At 38.4% G+C, this 17,860-nt stretch overlaps 1 protein-coding gene across 1 annotated transcript in view; it reads left to right on the forward strand.

The window, feature by feature from the left end:
* LOC113423713 (uncharacterized) overlaps window positions 1–17,860 on the forward strand; it is a 152,861-nt gene that overhangs the window by 86,408 nt on the left and 48,593 nt on the right. Inside the window, 4 exon segments of the mRNA XM_087954178.1 lie at window positions 5,572–5,735; window positions 6,186–6,298; window positions 8,297–8,397; window positions 10,543–10,761. Of these exon segments, the coding sequence (XP_087810304.1) occupies window positions 5,572–5,735; window positions 6,186–6,298; window positions 8,297–8,397; window positions 10,543–10,761 (597 nt within the window).

The raw sequence follows: 17,860 nt of genomic DNA on the forward strand, positions 1-17,860 counted from the left end.
TATATAGGGGGATGGAGCCAGAAATATGGTGCCTAGACTTGAACCTTTACCCATGAAATTAATCAGAGTTTTAAAACAAGCCGTGGCCATGTACGGCATCCAGGCACCATATGTCAGAGGCTTCATTAACAACATCAGCCTTATGCTGAGTTTGTAAAGGAACTTCAGAAGGCCATTCAGAGGCAAATCTCAAATGAAGAAGCCCGTAAAGAGCTTCTGTTAAAACTGGCTGTTGAAAATGCAAATGAGGATTGCAAGAGGATTCTGCAGCCTCTATCTGCCCGAGGGGGGGCTTCCCTCTCGGACTATATGTTTGAAAGTAAACAAGAAAGCAGCAAGGAAAAAAGAAATGGGAGGGCGACCCCTAGTGGGCTGGCCTTTCCAGAGAACACAGATTGATTTCACCGAAGTACTAACTCCATACGCATATCTGGGCTATAAAATGCTTTCAACTACTGCCTATCCTTCACTTCCCTCTTTGTCTCTACCTTCTCAACCCACCTTGGTTCAACTTCAGCAATATCTGGGTACCATAAACTGGGCCCGACCTTTCCTGTCTTTAACCACTGATATTCTTTCTCCATTGTTTGAAGCCCTTACTTGGAGGAAAAAGCCTGCTGACATAATATCCTTGCAGCAACCTCAGCTTCAAGCAATACATCACCACAAAGAGCTGAGCTTGCTGCAACCATATTAGTCCTCCAGAATTTTAACGAACCCCTCAATTTAATCCTAGACAGCCTATATGTTACTCAAATAGTCTCTACTATTCATGACTCTTACCTCTATCCCGCTATTGATAAAAACCTTCTCTCTCTTTTTGTTACATTGCAACACCTTATTGCACAGCGTCAACACCCCCTCTTTGTAGCACACATTCGCAGCCACCAACCCTTCCCAGGAATCCTCCAGGAAGGCAATGATGTGGCTGATCAAGCGGCTGCAGGCATCATGACATCACACACATTGACTCCTTGGGAGAGCCATTCTTATTTCCATCAAAACACCAAAGCTCTCATGAAACATTTCAACCTCACTATGGCCGAAGCTTCAGCCATTAGGCAACAATGCCCCACCTGTAGTCAACAAGCCCATTCCATTCCCTTAGGGGTAAATCCCCGCGGGTTGAAAGCCTGCGAAATATGGCAAATGGACGTTACTCAGTTTCCCCCATTTGCCCCCTGGAAGTATCTGCATGTCACAATTGATACTTATTCAGGGTTCATAATGGCAACCCCGCAAAGAGGAGAAGCCTCCAAACATGTCATCAATCATTGCATTCGCACTTTTGCATCGTTGGGATGCCCAAATGAAATAAAAACAGATAATGGTCCTGCATACACTAGCACAGCCATGTCAGAATTTTGCGCTAAATGGCAAATTACCCACAAATTTGGGATCCCTTATAACAGTCAGGGACAAGCCCTGGTAGAGAGAGCTAACTTAACGCTAAAAACAGCGTTAGAACGACATTTGATCAAAGGGAAAAGAACCCCTAGCCTCCCGGCGATGCAAGACACTCTTAATCTCTGTCTTTATACTCTCAACTTCCTCAATCTCTCAGGCAACCCTGCTATGACGGCAGCGGAGCGACATTTTTCCTCCCCCCCTTCCCCTGATTCTCCCAAACCACAGGTATACTACCGCCAACTGCCAGACCCTACTTGGAAAGGCCCTGCTGGTCTCCTCACCTGGGGTCGCGGCTACGCAGCTATCCAGCTTCCAGATCGTGTTCTGTGGGTCCCTGGACGACACGTCAGACCATACCACCCCAAGGTAGAAAAATCACCACCTGCAGAAAAATCACCACCTGCAGACATATCATCATGAATCATCTCGTTGCCTTGCCGACCCTCTTCCTCCTTCTTGCTGCACATGCCTCCAAGGTCTCCATTCCATCTCGAGTGACGTACTTTATGCCAGGTACTCCCCTCCTGCTGACCTGCACTGCATCTGGGGACATTTCCCCCCCCTATCTCAGATGGTCGACACTCCCTCAGCCATGGCTCCACATCTCCAGCAATGCCTCTTTCCAGATCAACACCTTTGAACGCCCTCCTCGGACTACACTCCTCATACTTCGTCCTACTGCCACTGCCTATTATTGCTCTGGTCGACGCCTCTATGATTCCATACATAACATCTATGACTCATGGACAGTCCTCAGACCCCGTTCACCCCATCGTCATCACAGACAACTCACGAATCAGCCTGACATTCATGCACAGCCCCCCCTTTCTACATCGGGTTAAGAGATCGCAGAATCCCACCAGCGTGTCAGATGGCTGCACCCCCTGCCTGACCAAAACCACACGAGCAGGCTTCATTCAACTAACTCTCATCTACCATACCCAACAACCGCAGAAGTGCCTTCCTACCGGAAAAACTTGCCAAAACAACGGGACCATGTACCATTTATGCAGGATGAACTCAAAAACCATTTGCTACGATCCCAAGATGGCTGTTCGTCTCAACGTTACCTTATGGGCGGGACTTCCAAGAACCTCTGGCAGATCCGATCCTGAGGGGGAGGGAAAACTTTATTACCTAAACCACACCACTGTGCTCAAGGACGGTACTAACCCAATTGTTTTAACCTTTGATGTTTGTGTTGCTTGTTCTAAACCAGGGGGGCATTCATGCGGGTCGGTTGACTGGAAAACATACGCTCACAATCATAAATATTTGTGTCCTACACCCATCAACTGGGCCATAGGGAACCCCAATCAATGGGTCCCTTGTGGAGGTTCCATCGAGTGCTCAGGTTGGTCTTGTGTCTGTGATTATACTGGGGGAGGGTACAAAGGCTGCAATCATCTGTCACATTTCAAACGAATATCAGGGTCTACCACAGACAATAAGGTAGAAATCACCATCTCCAGACAACACCCTACCTTGGATACTTATGGTATAGGGATTGATGGCACAGGATCGGATCCAAACACTTACATTACCATAAAAACCGAAGTGATATATGAAGGTAAGGAAACATCATTGGGCTGGTCGGTATATAATAATTTAAGGAAATTAGAAAAAGCCCCTGATACCAGTGTAATTGCAAAAAACTTGTTCATGGATATGGCAGAAAAAATTGCAAAACAACTTGCAATAACCAATTGTTTTGTCTGTGGGGGAACCACCACAGGAGAACAATGGCCATGGCAAGCCTTGGAAGCCTCACCATCACTGTTCAACAACATGTCTTCTGTAGGAAACATAACAGCTAGAACAGTTTCCGATCCACTTATCTGGACAGTTACCACCAACTTAATTGGTAGAAACTGCTTTTCCCGAAATGGGTCCACTCCAGTAGGACACCTCCTTTGCTTAGGTACATGGGATAACTCCTACCAGACTTGGACAGCACCTGACAATGCTACCACCACACCTGCCAAGTTCAACACCTCCCTCCTCCCCTATCTCAATGACACATCATCTTCCCAAATTTGGACAGCCCCAAATAACATGTATTGGATTTGTGGTAACCTAGCCTATCCGTCCCTTCCTGCAGATTGGCAAGGGTCATGTGCATTGGGGTGGATAAGACCTTCCTTTTTCCTCCTCCCGATCTCCATTAAGCAAGAACTAGGCATCCCTGTGTATGATACATTATCCCGCAGGAAAAGAAACACCGATAATGCCTTTGCAGGCTTCCCCTGTCAATCAGAATATACAGGGGATACCTGGAGCTCAGAAAGAATCGTCTGCACCTAGGCGTGGCTACTTGGGCCCAAAACGGGTCCTGGGGGTACAGAACCCCCATATATATGATTAATAGAATTATTCGCTTACAAGCTGTTTTAGATTTAGCTGGCCAACGAATAGACAAAGCTCTAAACACTCTAGCAACTGCCACAGACAAATTGCGCACAGCTGTTTACCAAAATCGCTTGGCTTTAGATTACATACTAGCCAAAGAAGGAGGGGTGTGTGGTAGGTTCCATCTTACGAATTGTTGTCTTCAAATTGATAAAGTTGGCAAAGTAGTAGCACAATTAACAACTGAGATGCGACAATTAACCTATAATCCTAATCAAGTATGGCAAGGTATTGATCTTAAAAATATTTTTAGTTCCTGGTTCCCAAAACTACCAGGATTACAAGCTATAGTAGCTCTCATAGGTATGATTGCTTTAGGATGTGTTATTCTTCCATGTGTATTACCAATTTTTATTCGCACTATCTCCAATAGTCTATCCTTGTTAGCTGAAAAGCGCGCCATTGCACAGGTTAATGCCCTCTGGGAAAAGGAACCTCTGTACAAAGTCATACCCTCAGAAGACCCTGATGCGTGCGCTCGCACGAGTTTTTGCATGGGCAGTGATGAAGATCCAGAAGAAATTTCTTTCTATAAAACTAAAACAGAGGAGATGCAGTAATAAATTAGTTTCTATAGTTTCGGTACATACCAGGCCTCAAGGCCTCTAGGCCTCACGTAGGCTGAAAGCGTACCAGGAACAGAGATCACCAATCAACAAACACGTCATCATGGGCGGATAACTGTAATGCAGGCGCTGATTTGTTACCTTGCACCTTTCACACTACCATGCTGTGAGTCTTGCAAACTGTTATCAAACTCCGTTTACTGAACTTTGTTTATGATACTGAACTTTGTTTTTGGATTATCCCTGAACTTATTGTTTTGAATACTACCTGCTTTAACCGTGTATGATTTGGACTGTTTGTTGGACTTCGTTTACTGGAAGTAAAACCTACATTTTACTATTCAGTGTATCTGTATGCTGGTTGTGTGTTATTCAACACCACTCTCACTATGTTTCCCTGAGTGCACTCATTCTCTTAACGCGGAATACCTCAACAGGTGCCACACTGTTTATGTATTGATGACTATAAGTAGAATAAATTAAAAAACACTTGGGGAAAAAAGGAATACTACATCCAATTTTGGTTGCCAGGGTGTAAAAAAGTTATGGAGACTAGAAAGAGTGCAGAAAAGAGCGACAAAGATGATTAGGGGACTGGAGCTTAAATATATGAAGAATGGTTGCTGGAATTGAGTACGTCTAGTTTGATGAAAAGAAGGACTAGGGGTGACATGATAGCAGTGTTCCAATGTGTCAGGGGTTGCTACAAAGAAGATGGAGTCAAGCTATTCTCCAAAGCACCAGAGGGTAGGACAAGAAGCAATGGGTGGAAACTAATCAAGGAGAGAAGCAACCTAGAACTAATGAGAAATTTCCTGACAGAACAATTAATCTGGAACAACTTGTTGTGATGTTGTGAATGCTCCAACACTGGAAGTTTTAAAGAAAATATTGGATAACCATTTGTGTGAATTGGTGTAGTTTCCTGCTTAAGCAGGGGGTTGGTTAGAAGACATCCAAGGTCCCCTCCAACTCTGTTATTCTATTATTCTACTACATCTATATTACTTGCCTGTAGAGAGGGATGGCAATGTGGTTATTCCCTGTTCTCAATCCCAAAATTCCTGTGTCTATCTTGATTTGACAGGCAATTTGGGTGAAAAGGCAGAATGGCAAAGAACACAAATGGAAAATAAATTCATGTCTATTTAATTGCTAACATTTTCTTTCCTTTTGATGATATCAGGTTTGTACAGCTTAAAATGTTCCATGGGTGCTGGCTGGTGGTATTGGCAAGGAACATGTTACTGGATAGAAAGAAATAAAAAAGTGACATGGAAAGAAGCTTTGCTGTTGTGTAGTCATTTTAAAAATACTAGTCTACTTCAACTGGATAGTCGTAGGGAAAAGGTTGGAATATTTATTTTAAATACTTCACAGAAATTTTACTTTATGGAATAAGTTAATTTGTGGAACTTGTTGCTACTTTCGTTTTTTAGAAATATTAAGTGATAGATGATCTTTACATATAATAAAATGCTTACAATGATAATTGTATTAAATAAAAATAAGAATGCTTACAAGAGTACAATATAGACTGATCTTCTTCCCTAATTTTTGTTTTTGGAAGGAATACTTTTTGAATCAAAGTTTTTAAATAGGGGAAAATGAGTGAATGGCTTTTCATTCTAATTCAATCTCTGCAGAAGCATCTTGTATTTTATTTATCTTTAATTGAAATAAAGAATTGAACAAAGACTAATATTTCCTGAAGAGGCAGCTCCATTCATAGAGTATATTTAGATTATATTCCCCGGGTTTTACAATGTTAGCTATTTTACATCTTTTCTTGCCTTTCAGGTGTGGCTTCAAGAGATGATAAATCAACCAATGTGGGTAGGACTGAAATGGCATGCAGAAGTAAAGGAGTGGCTATGGGGAAATGGGACATCAACAAATACTAGTAGAAAATGGTAGGGTTTCCAAAAGTATGGTTGTTTTATTTTTTATGATTTCTTAAAGTCTTGCAGTTTGTAGCATTTTGATTATTGAAAAATAAATTGTCATGATGGGATGTGAAAAATACAGCAACCTGACAGAATTAGTGATTATATAAAACAATCTATATCAGGTAACAAAATTGGGAGAAGCCTTCAATTATTGGATGTGAAATGGATAGAATACCTTGAAAGATGTAATGCATGACTTGAGCAACACCACCAACACATCTACATTTAATGATCTATAAAACATTACATGACATGAAGCCAGGTAACTTGAGGGACCATCTCTCCCTAGTTACATCTACCGGTTCCATCAGGCATGGAGAAAGAGGCAAGTTATGGATTTTGTCTATTAAGGAATGCCATCTGATGGAACTTAGGAGAAGAGCCTTTTCTCCTGCAAAACCTGCCCTTTGGCACCACATCCCTCTGGAGATTAGATCGGCCCCAACTCTGCTAGCCTTTCAAAACGCTATGAAGCCGTGGCTTTCATATCATGGCTGGGGATCTGGTTGTGGTTTGGAACTGCTAGATGGTTATATTGATTGATTCTTAATTTGCATTTGCCTGCTTATTATTATTTATTTTAATATGGTTAAATTTGTTTTTATGGGGTTACTGTTTTATTAATATCTGATTTTGTTTATTTTGTGATTGTTTTAATGATATGAACCAAACAGAGTTACAAATAGCAATAGCACTTAGACTTATATACCGCTTTACAGTGCTTTACAGCTTTCTCTAAGCAGTTTACAGAGTCAGCCTATTGCCCCCAACCATCTGGGTCCTCATTTTACCTACCTCAGAAGGATAGAAGGCTGAGTCAACCTTGAGCCTGGTGAGATTTGAACTGCCAAATTGCAGTCAGTCAGCAGAAGGAGCCGTACTGCAGTACTGCATTCTAACCACTGTGGCTCATCTTACAAATATAAGATGGGCAGCTATATGAATCATATTAAGAAACAAAGAAAATGAATAAAAGCATTACCTTATTGTTAAGGGGGGCTGGATACAGATTGCATACTGTGAGTTAATGCAGCCCAAAGGTTACAATTTTCCAATGCTGACTACATTTAGGAGAGAGGGGAGTGATAATTTAATCCAGAAATTACGTTTTCTTTTCAGCTTCCCAGGCTAAAACAATAGTATGGATCATTTTTCTTAGTTTTGTGACAGAATTTTTTTTCCCAAAGAAAACATTTTTAAAAATCCCTTTAGCCCTTTGGAATTTTGTTATCTCTATTTATAGTACTTAAAAATAATTAAAAAATACCCTAAAACTTTTCTGCCGGGTTTTTATGTATTTTCCTCATTTTTTGACACTCCTGATGGGGCAGAGATTGCAAAGATTCCTGTGAAACGGCATGTAGTGTACCTGTAATAACTTAAAATATAGTGTACCCGGAAAAGCAAATAAGACCAGTGGAGTTACATTTTTTCATAAATGCCTGTATTGAAGTCATTATAATTTTGATGTTTTATATAATTGTTTTGCACTGAAATGAGGTCTATAGTTTTAGATCTGGTGTTCTCTGGACAAACCATAGAAGGAAAAAAAAATGCATGGACCAATAAAAGACATAAGGGAAAAAAGAGATAATTAGAGACTTAATAGTAGGACCAAATACTTAATAGTGGGACCAAATACAAATAATAGCGAGACCGATAGTGGGATTCAAACTCTAATAAATGTATTTTTTTCCGGAAGTTAGATCTCTGCATCTTGCTGTTTTTTTGCACCTTGCTGCTTGATAAATAATTTTTCTAGAGGATGGCCTTCACATGTTATCAAGCTAGAGTAAAATAAAATAAAATTAGTGGGCCCTGCCTGTATAGAATTATTTCTAGGGCACCAGATAGCAGGATGAGATTCTTGTCTAGTTTCTTATCCTATTTTAAAACAGATTAGTAAACTGGATTGTAACAGGTTATGTTTTCCAATTTAATTTGTAATTTATTTCTTTTCAGGTTACAGATACAAGGAAACACTCTTGATAGCTGTGGTACACTTATCCAAAGATCATTAGCACTGCGGTCTGCAAAATGTAATGGCAAGCTCAGCTTTATATGTAAAAGAAAAGAAGGGAAGTATCAGCTATTTATGCTTAACTATCCCTACCTCTCAATAAGGGTAGGAAATAAACGTGAGAACTAGCCTCATGTAATATTACTGAAGAAAAGAACCTTTCCTTTATCCTATGAGTTGATGACAAAATGATTAGGATTCTTTTCTATATATTTCTTAAAATTATAAATGCTAATTCATCTATTTATAATTTATTTAATTCTTCACTTGCTTGCTCAGAAAGTGAAAAAATGCCATTCTATTTTTCTCAGAAACCATTGCTATGTATGGTTTCATAGATAAACTTGTATTTATTTTGGTTGAGTACAGTTATCCCTATAGTCATTCTTGGATTTCATTACAGTATTTTCTTCATATCTTTTGAGAGCTTCCTTTATTGAATAGAGACATTCTCGTTTTTCAATTTAGAGAGATCTTTATCTGTGTCTGCATAATTGTTAGGATAATATTTCTTCTTATATAACTATAAATTGAAAATATTGATTTCAGTCTTTGTTAAATGATTTCCAGATTGAAAAACTATTCAAGCATATATGCTCTTAATATAAATTTTAACATAACAAAATTACTTATTTAAGGATACTCATCAGTGAGTATTAGGAGGTTGGGGGATAATGTTAAATAAATACATAAAAACTTAAATGTTGCCCATGTAGCCAAGAAAACAACTCAGTTTTCTACTGATTTTTGATGTAAATCAACTGTCACTTTTATTATCTTAAATCTGTGGCTTTGAACATTGATAACACTGATGGAGGTTATAATCTAGGGGTCTTCCTGAATTTAGAAGTCTGTTCAATGAGCTAGTAGAAGCTGTGGCCAAGAAGGCCTTTGTACAGCTCCATCTAGTGCATCAGTTGCACCCTTTTCTACTGTAGAGAGTAAGTTCTTAGACAATTTTTAAAGTTTTACTATTGCTATATCTCTACTTGAAGCTGCTCTTAAAGACCATCTGAAAACTTAAAATGGTTCAGAATGAAGTCTTCAGTATGCCTATGTTAACACCTCTGCACTGTTTTCCAGTTTTCTTCCTAGTGTGATTGAAGGTGTTGATTGTTACCTAAAAAGCCCTACATGGCATAGAACCTGGTTACTTGAGGGATGTGTTATGATATGTGCAGAATAACCCTTGAGTAACAAGGATATGCACATGGAAATGTTTATGAGAGTAGGTATGAATAATTATTCAGCCACACACAGATACACTAAATTGAGTTAAAGTTTACTTTAAGAAATAGCACAGTCCAATAAACAGTCCAGGTCATATACGTTTAACAGTCCAAATAATATCCAATTACAAAGTCTTCTTACCGGTTGCCTTTGTCATTTACAGTAAACAAAGATATCAAAGTATAAGCACAGCATAAACAGAATGTCAGAGATACAGAATGTCAGAGATACAGAATGTCAGAGAGAGCAAGCCATGATCTCTAGCTCCCTCTTATGGCAATTCACAATACAATCAACCAATCGGAACATAGTACAAATCAATACAGTAACTTTGTCCTAAAGCTACAAACATACATTGTTGGTTTATATATTGCCAACCCAACTAACCTAACAGGATGGCCTATGCCCAGTAGTGGGATTTAATTTTTTTTTATTACCGGTTCTGTGGGTGTGGCTTGGTAGGCGTGGCAGGAGAAGAATAGTGTAAAATCTCCAGTCAGTCCAATTTCCGCTACCGGTTCTCCAGAACTGGCCAGAACCTGCTGAATACCACCTCTGCCTATGTCCCTGACTGGTTTGATCTGGCAGGATTCTGGCACATTCTGGGATCCTTTGATTAAACAATGTCATCTATTGGGATCCTAGAAACACCCCTTCTTTGTAGGAACACCTGCTTTTTGGAATAAGGTTCCAGCTGAAATCCAGATAGTTCCCACCCAGCTGATGTTTTGAAAGGCCTGTCTTTGATAAGGGGGGTTGTATGGATTTATTTCTTTATCATTCTTTCCTGCCTTTTGTCATCTTGCCTTCTTTTATTATTTTATTTTTTGCTTATTATTTCATTTTTCTTGTTGTTTTTAATGTTTTAAACTTGTGAACTGCCCAGAATTTCAGGGCATCCAAATTTAATTAATTTAATAATGTTAATAATAATGGTCTATAATTCTTTTCTGTGCAGATGTGAATATATTTGATAAATACAAAGGCCACATAATACCACAAAGGGAAAATGTACTACCTAGGAATTTCTCTAATTTGCAATCTGCTGAGGAAGAATGCATTTTTGAAAGAGGTATTTGTACTGGTGTAGTCTTCTCACAGAAGTACTACCATATGGTTGATGGAAAAGAGATATTCAAAAGTCTTAATGCAAAGGATATATTATATTTGAAATCTGGTGAGTTATTTAAAGCAAGTGATCTACTGTATGCATATTATCATAATCTGAGTGGTTGTATAGTTTCTAAAATTGAACTGTGTTTGAGCTCCAAGAGAGTGGTTGGCCCATATTTGCCCCTTGTCTGACTGAGAATGGATTTAAATGTGTTCTTGGTCCTAGTTCAGCACCTTAACCACTATGCCACAATAACTACAGTTGATGGCTTGTAGCTTCCTTAGAAAGACATGAATATTATGTTTGTAATTTGGTTGCATATTATCTGAGAATGAAATTTATGTAACTAAATATTTCAGTTGCATGACTATAATAAAAAATACAATGATTACTTGGTTTGTTTATTTTGATAAACAAGTAGATGTTTGATTAAAATTTCTTATATTTTATTTCACCTTTTAAAATTTTATTAAAATTATTATTAAACAGTGAACATACTAATACTCCTACATCAAAGTGAGTTTTTAGTTATTTTTCAGACAGTTGATGACTTTCCTATCTGTTGGAAAATACCTTATTAGGATTTATATTTCTTTTTGTTATCCTACAAGAGTCTATAAAATAAATGTGAAACATTTAGGAAAAGCACTTACCATTTGCTAAGACTACAGTTCTTTCCATGGTAAATTATGAGGGAACAGAGTCAGCCTCTATATAAGTAGGCACAAGTTAGTACAAGTGGCCCCCATTATGCAGAATTCCATTCCCATAATTGTTGCTGAAAAATACCAACAGATGAAGAACAAAATAGTTTTCAGTGGTTTTTATATTCTCTGTTAAAAGAAAGGTTTAATATGGATAAAAAGATAATTGGAACTGAAAAAAGCACAAAATAGAGTTTGAAACTGAACTATGAAATTGAATGTTTGAACTACATGCAAATGTTGAACACCTGATAGTAAAAATGTATACACTTCTGTTAAGATTTGAAACTGAAGAAGTTCAAATTAAAGATGGCATGGCAAAATGGGCTACTAATTTTGAACATAATATACAAATGGACTCTTTTTTTAAAATAAAGTTTTATTGAGTTTTAACAAAACAAATAAAACATCTTATTTGAGTACAGCATCGTTCTGGGTTATCACATTTCCATACAGACACAATTTCATATGCATATTCATCTTATATATTCAACTTCATATCTTATTACTCTTTTTCAAACTTCTTACTATTTCTCCCTTTACTTCTCTTAATTTTCTTTTATGGTTATCTCATTTTCTTCTTATTCAATTGTATTTCTTTTACCTAAATTTCTATATCTTTTTATTCATTGTACTTATACTTTTGTCTGTCTTGTTTACAATTTCATATGTTCTCTTCCAACATTCTTAAGAAGCAAAATTCCCCTTATGATTGCCAATCGAAATGCAACACCTTTAAATCTTATTGTTATTATCATATGAAATCTCATTAAACATTGAATTTGTGCATTCTAAAATTATAACATTCAAATTTCTAATATCTATTTTATATCATGTAGATCTCATCATTCAGACTCTGCTTGGTACTTCCCCTTGAAAATGTAAAAAGAAAAATTCTAAAAACATAGCAAAAACTATATATATAGTTTTATGTGACCTCGCATTCCTATGCAACTGCCGAGATCAAAATTTAATTCCCACAAGCTTCCAATTGAAATTCCACACCAACACAGCAGCCACCAAACGCATCCTAAAAAGAACAGAATTGGCCCTAATTAGAAATGAACTTCACACAAAAAGATTTCTCCTAGACCAAATCAACAAAGATCTCCTCACACTTCACCTCAGACTCAGCAACAAGATTCACCCCTTACTTTGGGACAAATCCAAACAACTCGCCGTCTGGAGAGCCGAAACACAGACTACCCTCAAGAAAGACACACACACCAACAAACTCAGAAAACTACAACAACGCCAGAAACCAACTCCTCCCCCCTCACAGCCACACATGAAACAAACAGTGTACAACATCTCAGACAAGATCCTCACCGAAGCTGAAACCAAGGTCCTTTCAAAAGGATTCAACTTTGCTGTCGCTCCCAAACACATCCCCACAGAAACCATCATATGCGGAGTTGAAACCAGCCTGACCAAAACCAACCCTGACGATGCTAATAGAATCAGACTCGAAATCACCAACATCCTCTGCACTAGCAAACCACCCAAAAGCAACTTATCCAAAAAAGAACAAACTGCACTACGTAACCTGAAAGAAGACACCAGCATAATAATCCTACCAGCAGACAAGGGCAACGCGACAGTGGTTATAAACACATCTGACTACCAAACCAAGTTAACCAACCTACTCCTAGACCCCACATACAAACCCCTAAAGACAGACCCCACCACCTACCTAGAAAAAACCACCAGATCCAAAATAAAAGCCTCCCCCATCAGTGAAGAAATCCAGCAAAGAATCATACCCAGAGAGAAATCATCCAGATGCCCTAAGCTTTATGGTCTCCCCAAGATACACAAAGAAGGAACTCCACTTAGACCAATAGTCAGCTCCATAGGCTCACCTCTACAAAACCTAGCCAAATTTCTCGCCAAACAACTACAGCCCTATGCAGAATCCATCAACTCACATGTAAGAAACTCATTCCAGTTCATCGAGATCATAAAGAAACAAAACTTACAACCCAGCGACCTACTAGTGAGCTTCGATGTCATATCCCTCTTCACCCAAGTGCCAATAAAAGAAGCCTTGACAGCCATCCAAAACAAATACAACCCCCCAGCACATCCTAGATCTGACCAACCACTGTCTATCCAATACATACTTCACCTACAACGGACAAAAATACAAACAAATAGAAGGAGCACCCAATGGGATCACCCCTCTCACCTGTCATCGCAAACCTCTACATGGAACACTTTGAAACACAAGCTCTAGAAAAATATGATCACAAACCCAAACTCTGGCTCAGATACGTAGATGACACCTTCATAATCTGGCCACACGGGAAAGAAAAACTGAACAACTTCCTCACACACCTCAATAGCCTACACCCCAAAATACAATTCACCATGGAAACAGAAGCTAACAATCAACTTCCCTTCCTAGATGTCTTGGTATACAAAAAACCCAATGGCTCCCTAGGACACACCATCTACCAGAAGAAAACACATACAAACCGCTATCTACATGCACTCTCACACCACCACCCAGCACAGATCAATTCTGTAGCTGAGACACTCATCTCCAGAACAAAATGCTTAGCTGATGAACAACACCTAAAAACCGAACTAAACACTCTCACCAATGTACTCACAGCCAATGGATTCCAAAGAAAGAAGATTACCCACCTAATCCAAAAAGAAACCCCAACCAAAATCCAAGACAGAGAACAAGAGAACGGCAAAGCCCTCCTCCCATATATAAAAGGCACTACAGACAAAATCAGCAAGATCCTCCAAAAACACAACATTAAAACAGCATTCTGCACAAACAGAAAAATATCCACCATCCTAAGAAACCCTAAAGACAAAATCGAGTTAGAAAACCAAGGAGTATACGAAATCCCTTGCACCGCCTGCCCCACCACATACATTGGACAAACTAACAGAAGAATAAGTGCACGCGTTGAAGAACATAAGAACTCAATCAAAAAAGAAGAACCGTCCTCTTCCCTGGTCCAACACCTCAAAGCCACAGGACATGAGATTGACTTTAAAAATACCAGAACTATCGCCAAAGCCGAACACTTCAACAACAGAATAATCAGAGAAGCCATAGAGATAGAAAAACGCCCACACAGCATGAATAAAAGAGATGACACCTCCCGCTTACCAGCCATTTGGAAACCCGCCCTCATGAACAGACGAGTACCTAACATGATGAATGACACCAGACCCACACCCACGAGGGCCACACAAAATGCCACCACCACACTTCCACGTAAAAAGCAGACTCACACCCACACAGAAGATGAGACACGACCACAGACCAGAAGCCGCACTGCAGCTGCATCACTACCCACTTCAAACCCCTCTGAGCCATACATGAAGCGAACTGACCCCCACCATGAAGATGCAGCACGACCACGAACTCGAAGCCAAACAGCAAGATCACAGCTCACCAGCTCAAATCCCCCAGTAACTAAGACCAACCTGAGCACAACCAAGCCCCACCTGAACAGAACACACCTCCAGCCAATCAGAACATGGCCAACCCCCCAACCAATGAGAACACACCCCCACCCAATCAGAACACAGCCAAGCCCCCACCCAATCAAGTCACACCCCACTAGCAGTTAAAAGGAAGAAGCAGCTGCAAGCTCACATCACTCTGAGAAGCACAGAGCTGAAGACAGAAGCCTGAAGATGATGAATGAGACTTCATCGAAACGTTGCCTAGATACTTCCAATCTTACGCGGGAGAAAACCCGAATAACCAAAGATCCAAATATATATATATATATATATATATATATATATATATATATATATATATATATATATATATATATATATAATACACACATACACACACACACACACACACACACACACACACACACACACACACACACACATTAGTAAACAAAATAGTTATTCAAAATCATTCTAGTACTGGTATGAACCTTGTGAATCTTTCACGTTTCTTTTCAATATCTATCAATCTTTGAGAACAATTGAAATGTTTCCCTCCCTTCTTCATTATTACTTAACTGTTAATAAGCATACCATTGGATAGTCATACAGTTTTATCTTATAAATTATTTAATATTAATAAGCAAAATAATTATTCAAATTCATTCTAATAACTGGTATAAATTTCTTTATAAATCTTTCACATTTCTTTTCAATATTTTATCAATCTTTAGAAACAATTGCAATGTTTCCCTCTCTTCTTTATTATTGCATTAATTATAAATAAACATACCATTACATAACAATACAGTTTTATCTCATAGATTATTTACTTATTTCATTTCTAACTCATTACAGTATTTTACTGTCACAACACTATCTTTTGTACCTTTGCAGAATCCTCACTTTTAACTTAATTTAACCATTGTCTCTGTGTTTTCTAGCTGAGCAAATACCTTTAATCCTAGTATGTTTCCCCTTTTTTTTATTTCCTGTTTTTGTCCCTCATAAGTTCTTTCCCTTTCTATCTTCCCGCCTTTTTCTCATCCCTTTTTTTATACCCTTCTCTCTCTAATTTTCCCTTCTGTAGTTTTCTTTTCTGCTTCTCCTTGCTGTTATACTTCTTTTTCAGACTATTTTTCTTTTTGGCTGTTCCCTTTGATCTCAAACTTTTAACTCCTTTCCCCCTTTTTCCCCTTATTACCACACTTTGCATTATTTGGTCACTGAAAATGGCTTCTTCTTTGTCCCGCCCTTCTTCTTGCTCTTGAAGCTTTTCCTTTCCCTTTTCATAGTTCAGGATCTCAATTTCAAAAAATTCAAATACGAAGCCAAAGGATCTTCCTCCCCTTTCTGCATCTTCTTTCTGTTTTTTAAGACTCATCTTCAATTCCTCCACGAGTGATGGCATTTTAAACACTTTTGAACAACCACCAGATTGACTTTAAGTAAAAACAGAAAAAGAAAGAAAACAATGCCAAAAACTTTTTTTTAAAATCACCAAATGATCCCAGACTGTTCCTTCTTGTTTCTTTCCTTTACTTTTCCTTTCCGTGGGTTACTGTATCTTTTAATAAGATTTCAGTTACAATGTATCCTCGGGAGTCTTTTCAAAGTTTCACTGTTAATCCTCTTTATTTTTCCAGGTAACACTCCATTTTTCCATTATTCCAAGTCCCACCCTTTTGCCTCCACTCTTCTCCTTTTTAGGGCTTTAAAATGACCAAGAAAAAATCTTTATTCTCCTTTTGACACTTAGATTTCAGCTTAAGGTTGCCTATTAGTGTCAAAATAGATTAATATGAATTTCTTTCCATACCATTTGTAATTGTCAATATAAAGGTTAAAAAAAGGTTTTTAACCTCCTTTTCTCTCTCCTTCGTCGCTTAAAGATCTTCTTTCAGAAGTATCCCTCTAGGTACTTTTAGATTCAGGGTACCTTGCTTAGATGTTCTCTGTTGTTTAGCTCAATCTGTCCTGCTTTCCTCTTTGTCTTCCTCCTGTACAATCTTATCCAGTCGGGTTCTTCTTTGAGGTGGCCATTTCTGACCACTGCTGCAACCGCTTTTGGGGAAGGGAGTTTAGACCAGCCAAGGAGGAGAGATGTGGCTCCCCTCCACTCGGCTAGTAATCTCCCCCCTCTTCACCACCTCTGCGGGGTGGCTTCAGCCCCGAATCCAAAGGATCGGGGCACTCCAGCGGCGAGCACAGATCGAAACCGTGCACGATCGCGGATTTCGGTCTGTCGCTGAAGAGACCCAAACCGGAAGTCCACAAATGAGAAAGGATGTGGATAAAAATTTACAAATTTACACTGTGCTATAACTGAAAAGAGATGATTTATAAATTGATGCATTATTGGTATAGGACACAAAGAAATTTTCAAAAATGTAGAGAAGTATTTCAAATCAGTATGTGAAAAATGTGAAAAACATGATGGACATTTTATAATGCATGGTAGACTTGTGATAAAAGTGAAGAAATTTTGGATACAAATCATACAATGCTGCAAAAGATTTTAAAGATAAATACTGTGAAGACCTTTTTTATTGGGACTTATGGATAACGAATTAGGAAAAAGATATATCAGATTGATTTTGTAAACAATAACTTCAAAGATGGAAGTAAAGTGAAATTCCTACAATGGGAGAATAGCTTGTGAAAATGTCAGAATTTAATAAGCTGACCTGTTTTGACAGAGAAACAACAAAAACTTTCTGAAAGACTGAAAGCCTTATATGGATTTTTACTGAAAAAATAATAAAATGATATAGTGATTTATGGGTTGAAGGATTAAAAAAGATGTGCATTAAATGAGTATCTAAAGAGATTTGCATAACATAATTTTCAATAAATATAAATTAATAAGGAAATGAAAATAGAAACCACACTTGGTTATCTACAGGAAAGAATTTTACTTATTTATGGTTTTGATTTTTGGTTCTGATTTACAAGTTTTTCTATGTGTTTTATTTATAGTAAGATTACAAAAAAGGTAGATGAGCTTTTGCACATTCAAATAA

Source organism: Notechis scutatus, chromosome 2, assembly GCF_049901735.1.
Source record: "Notechis scutatus isolate UNSWTSFEM ecotype Mainland chromosome 2, rNotScu1.2, whole genome shotgun sequence".
Taxonomy (NCBI): Eukaryota; Metazoa; Chordata; class Lepidosauria; order Squamata; family Elapidae; genus Notechis; species Notechis scutatus.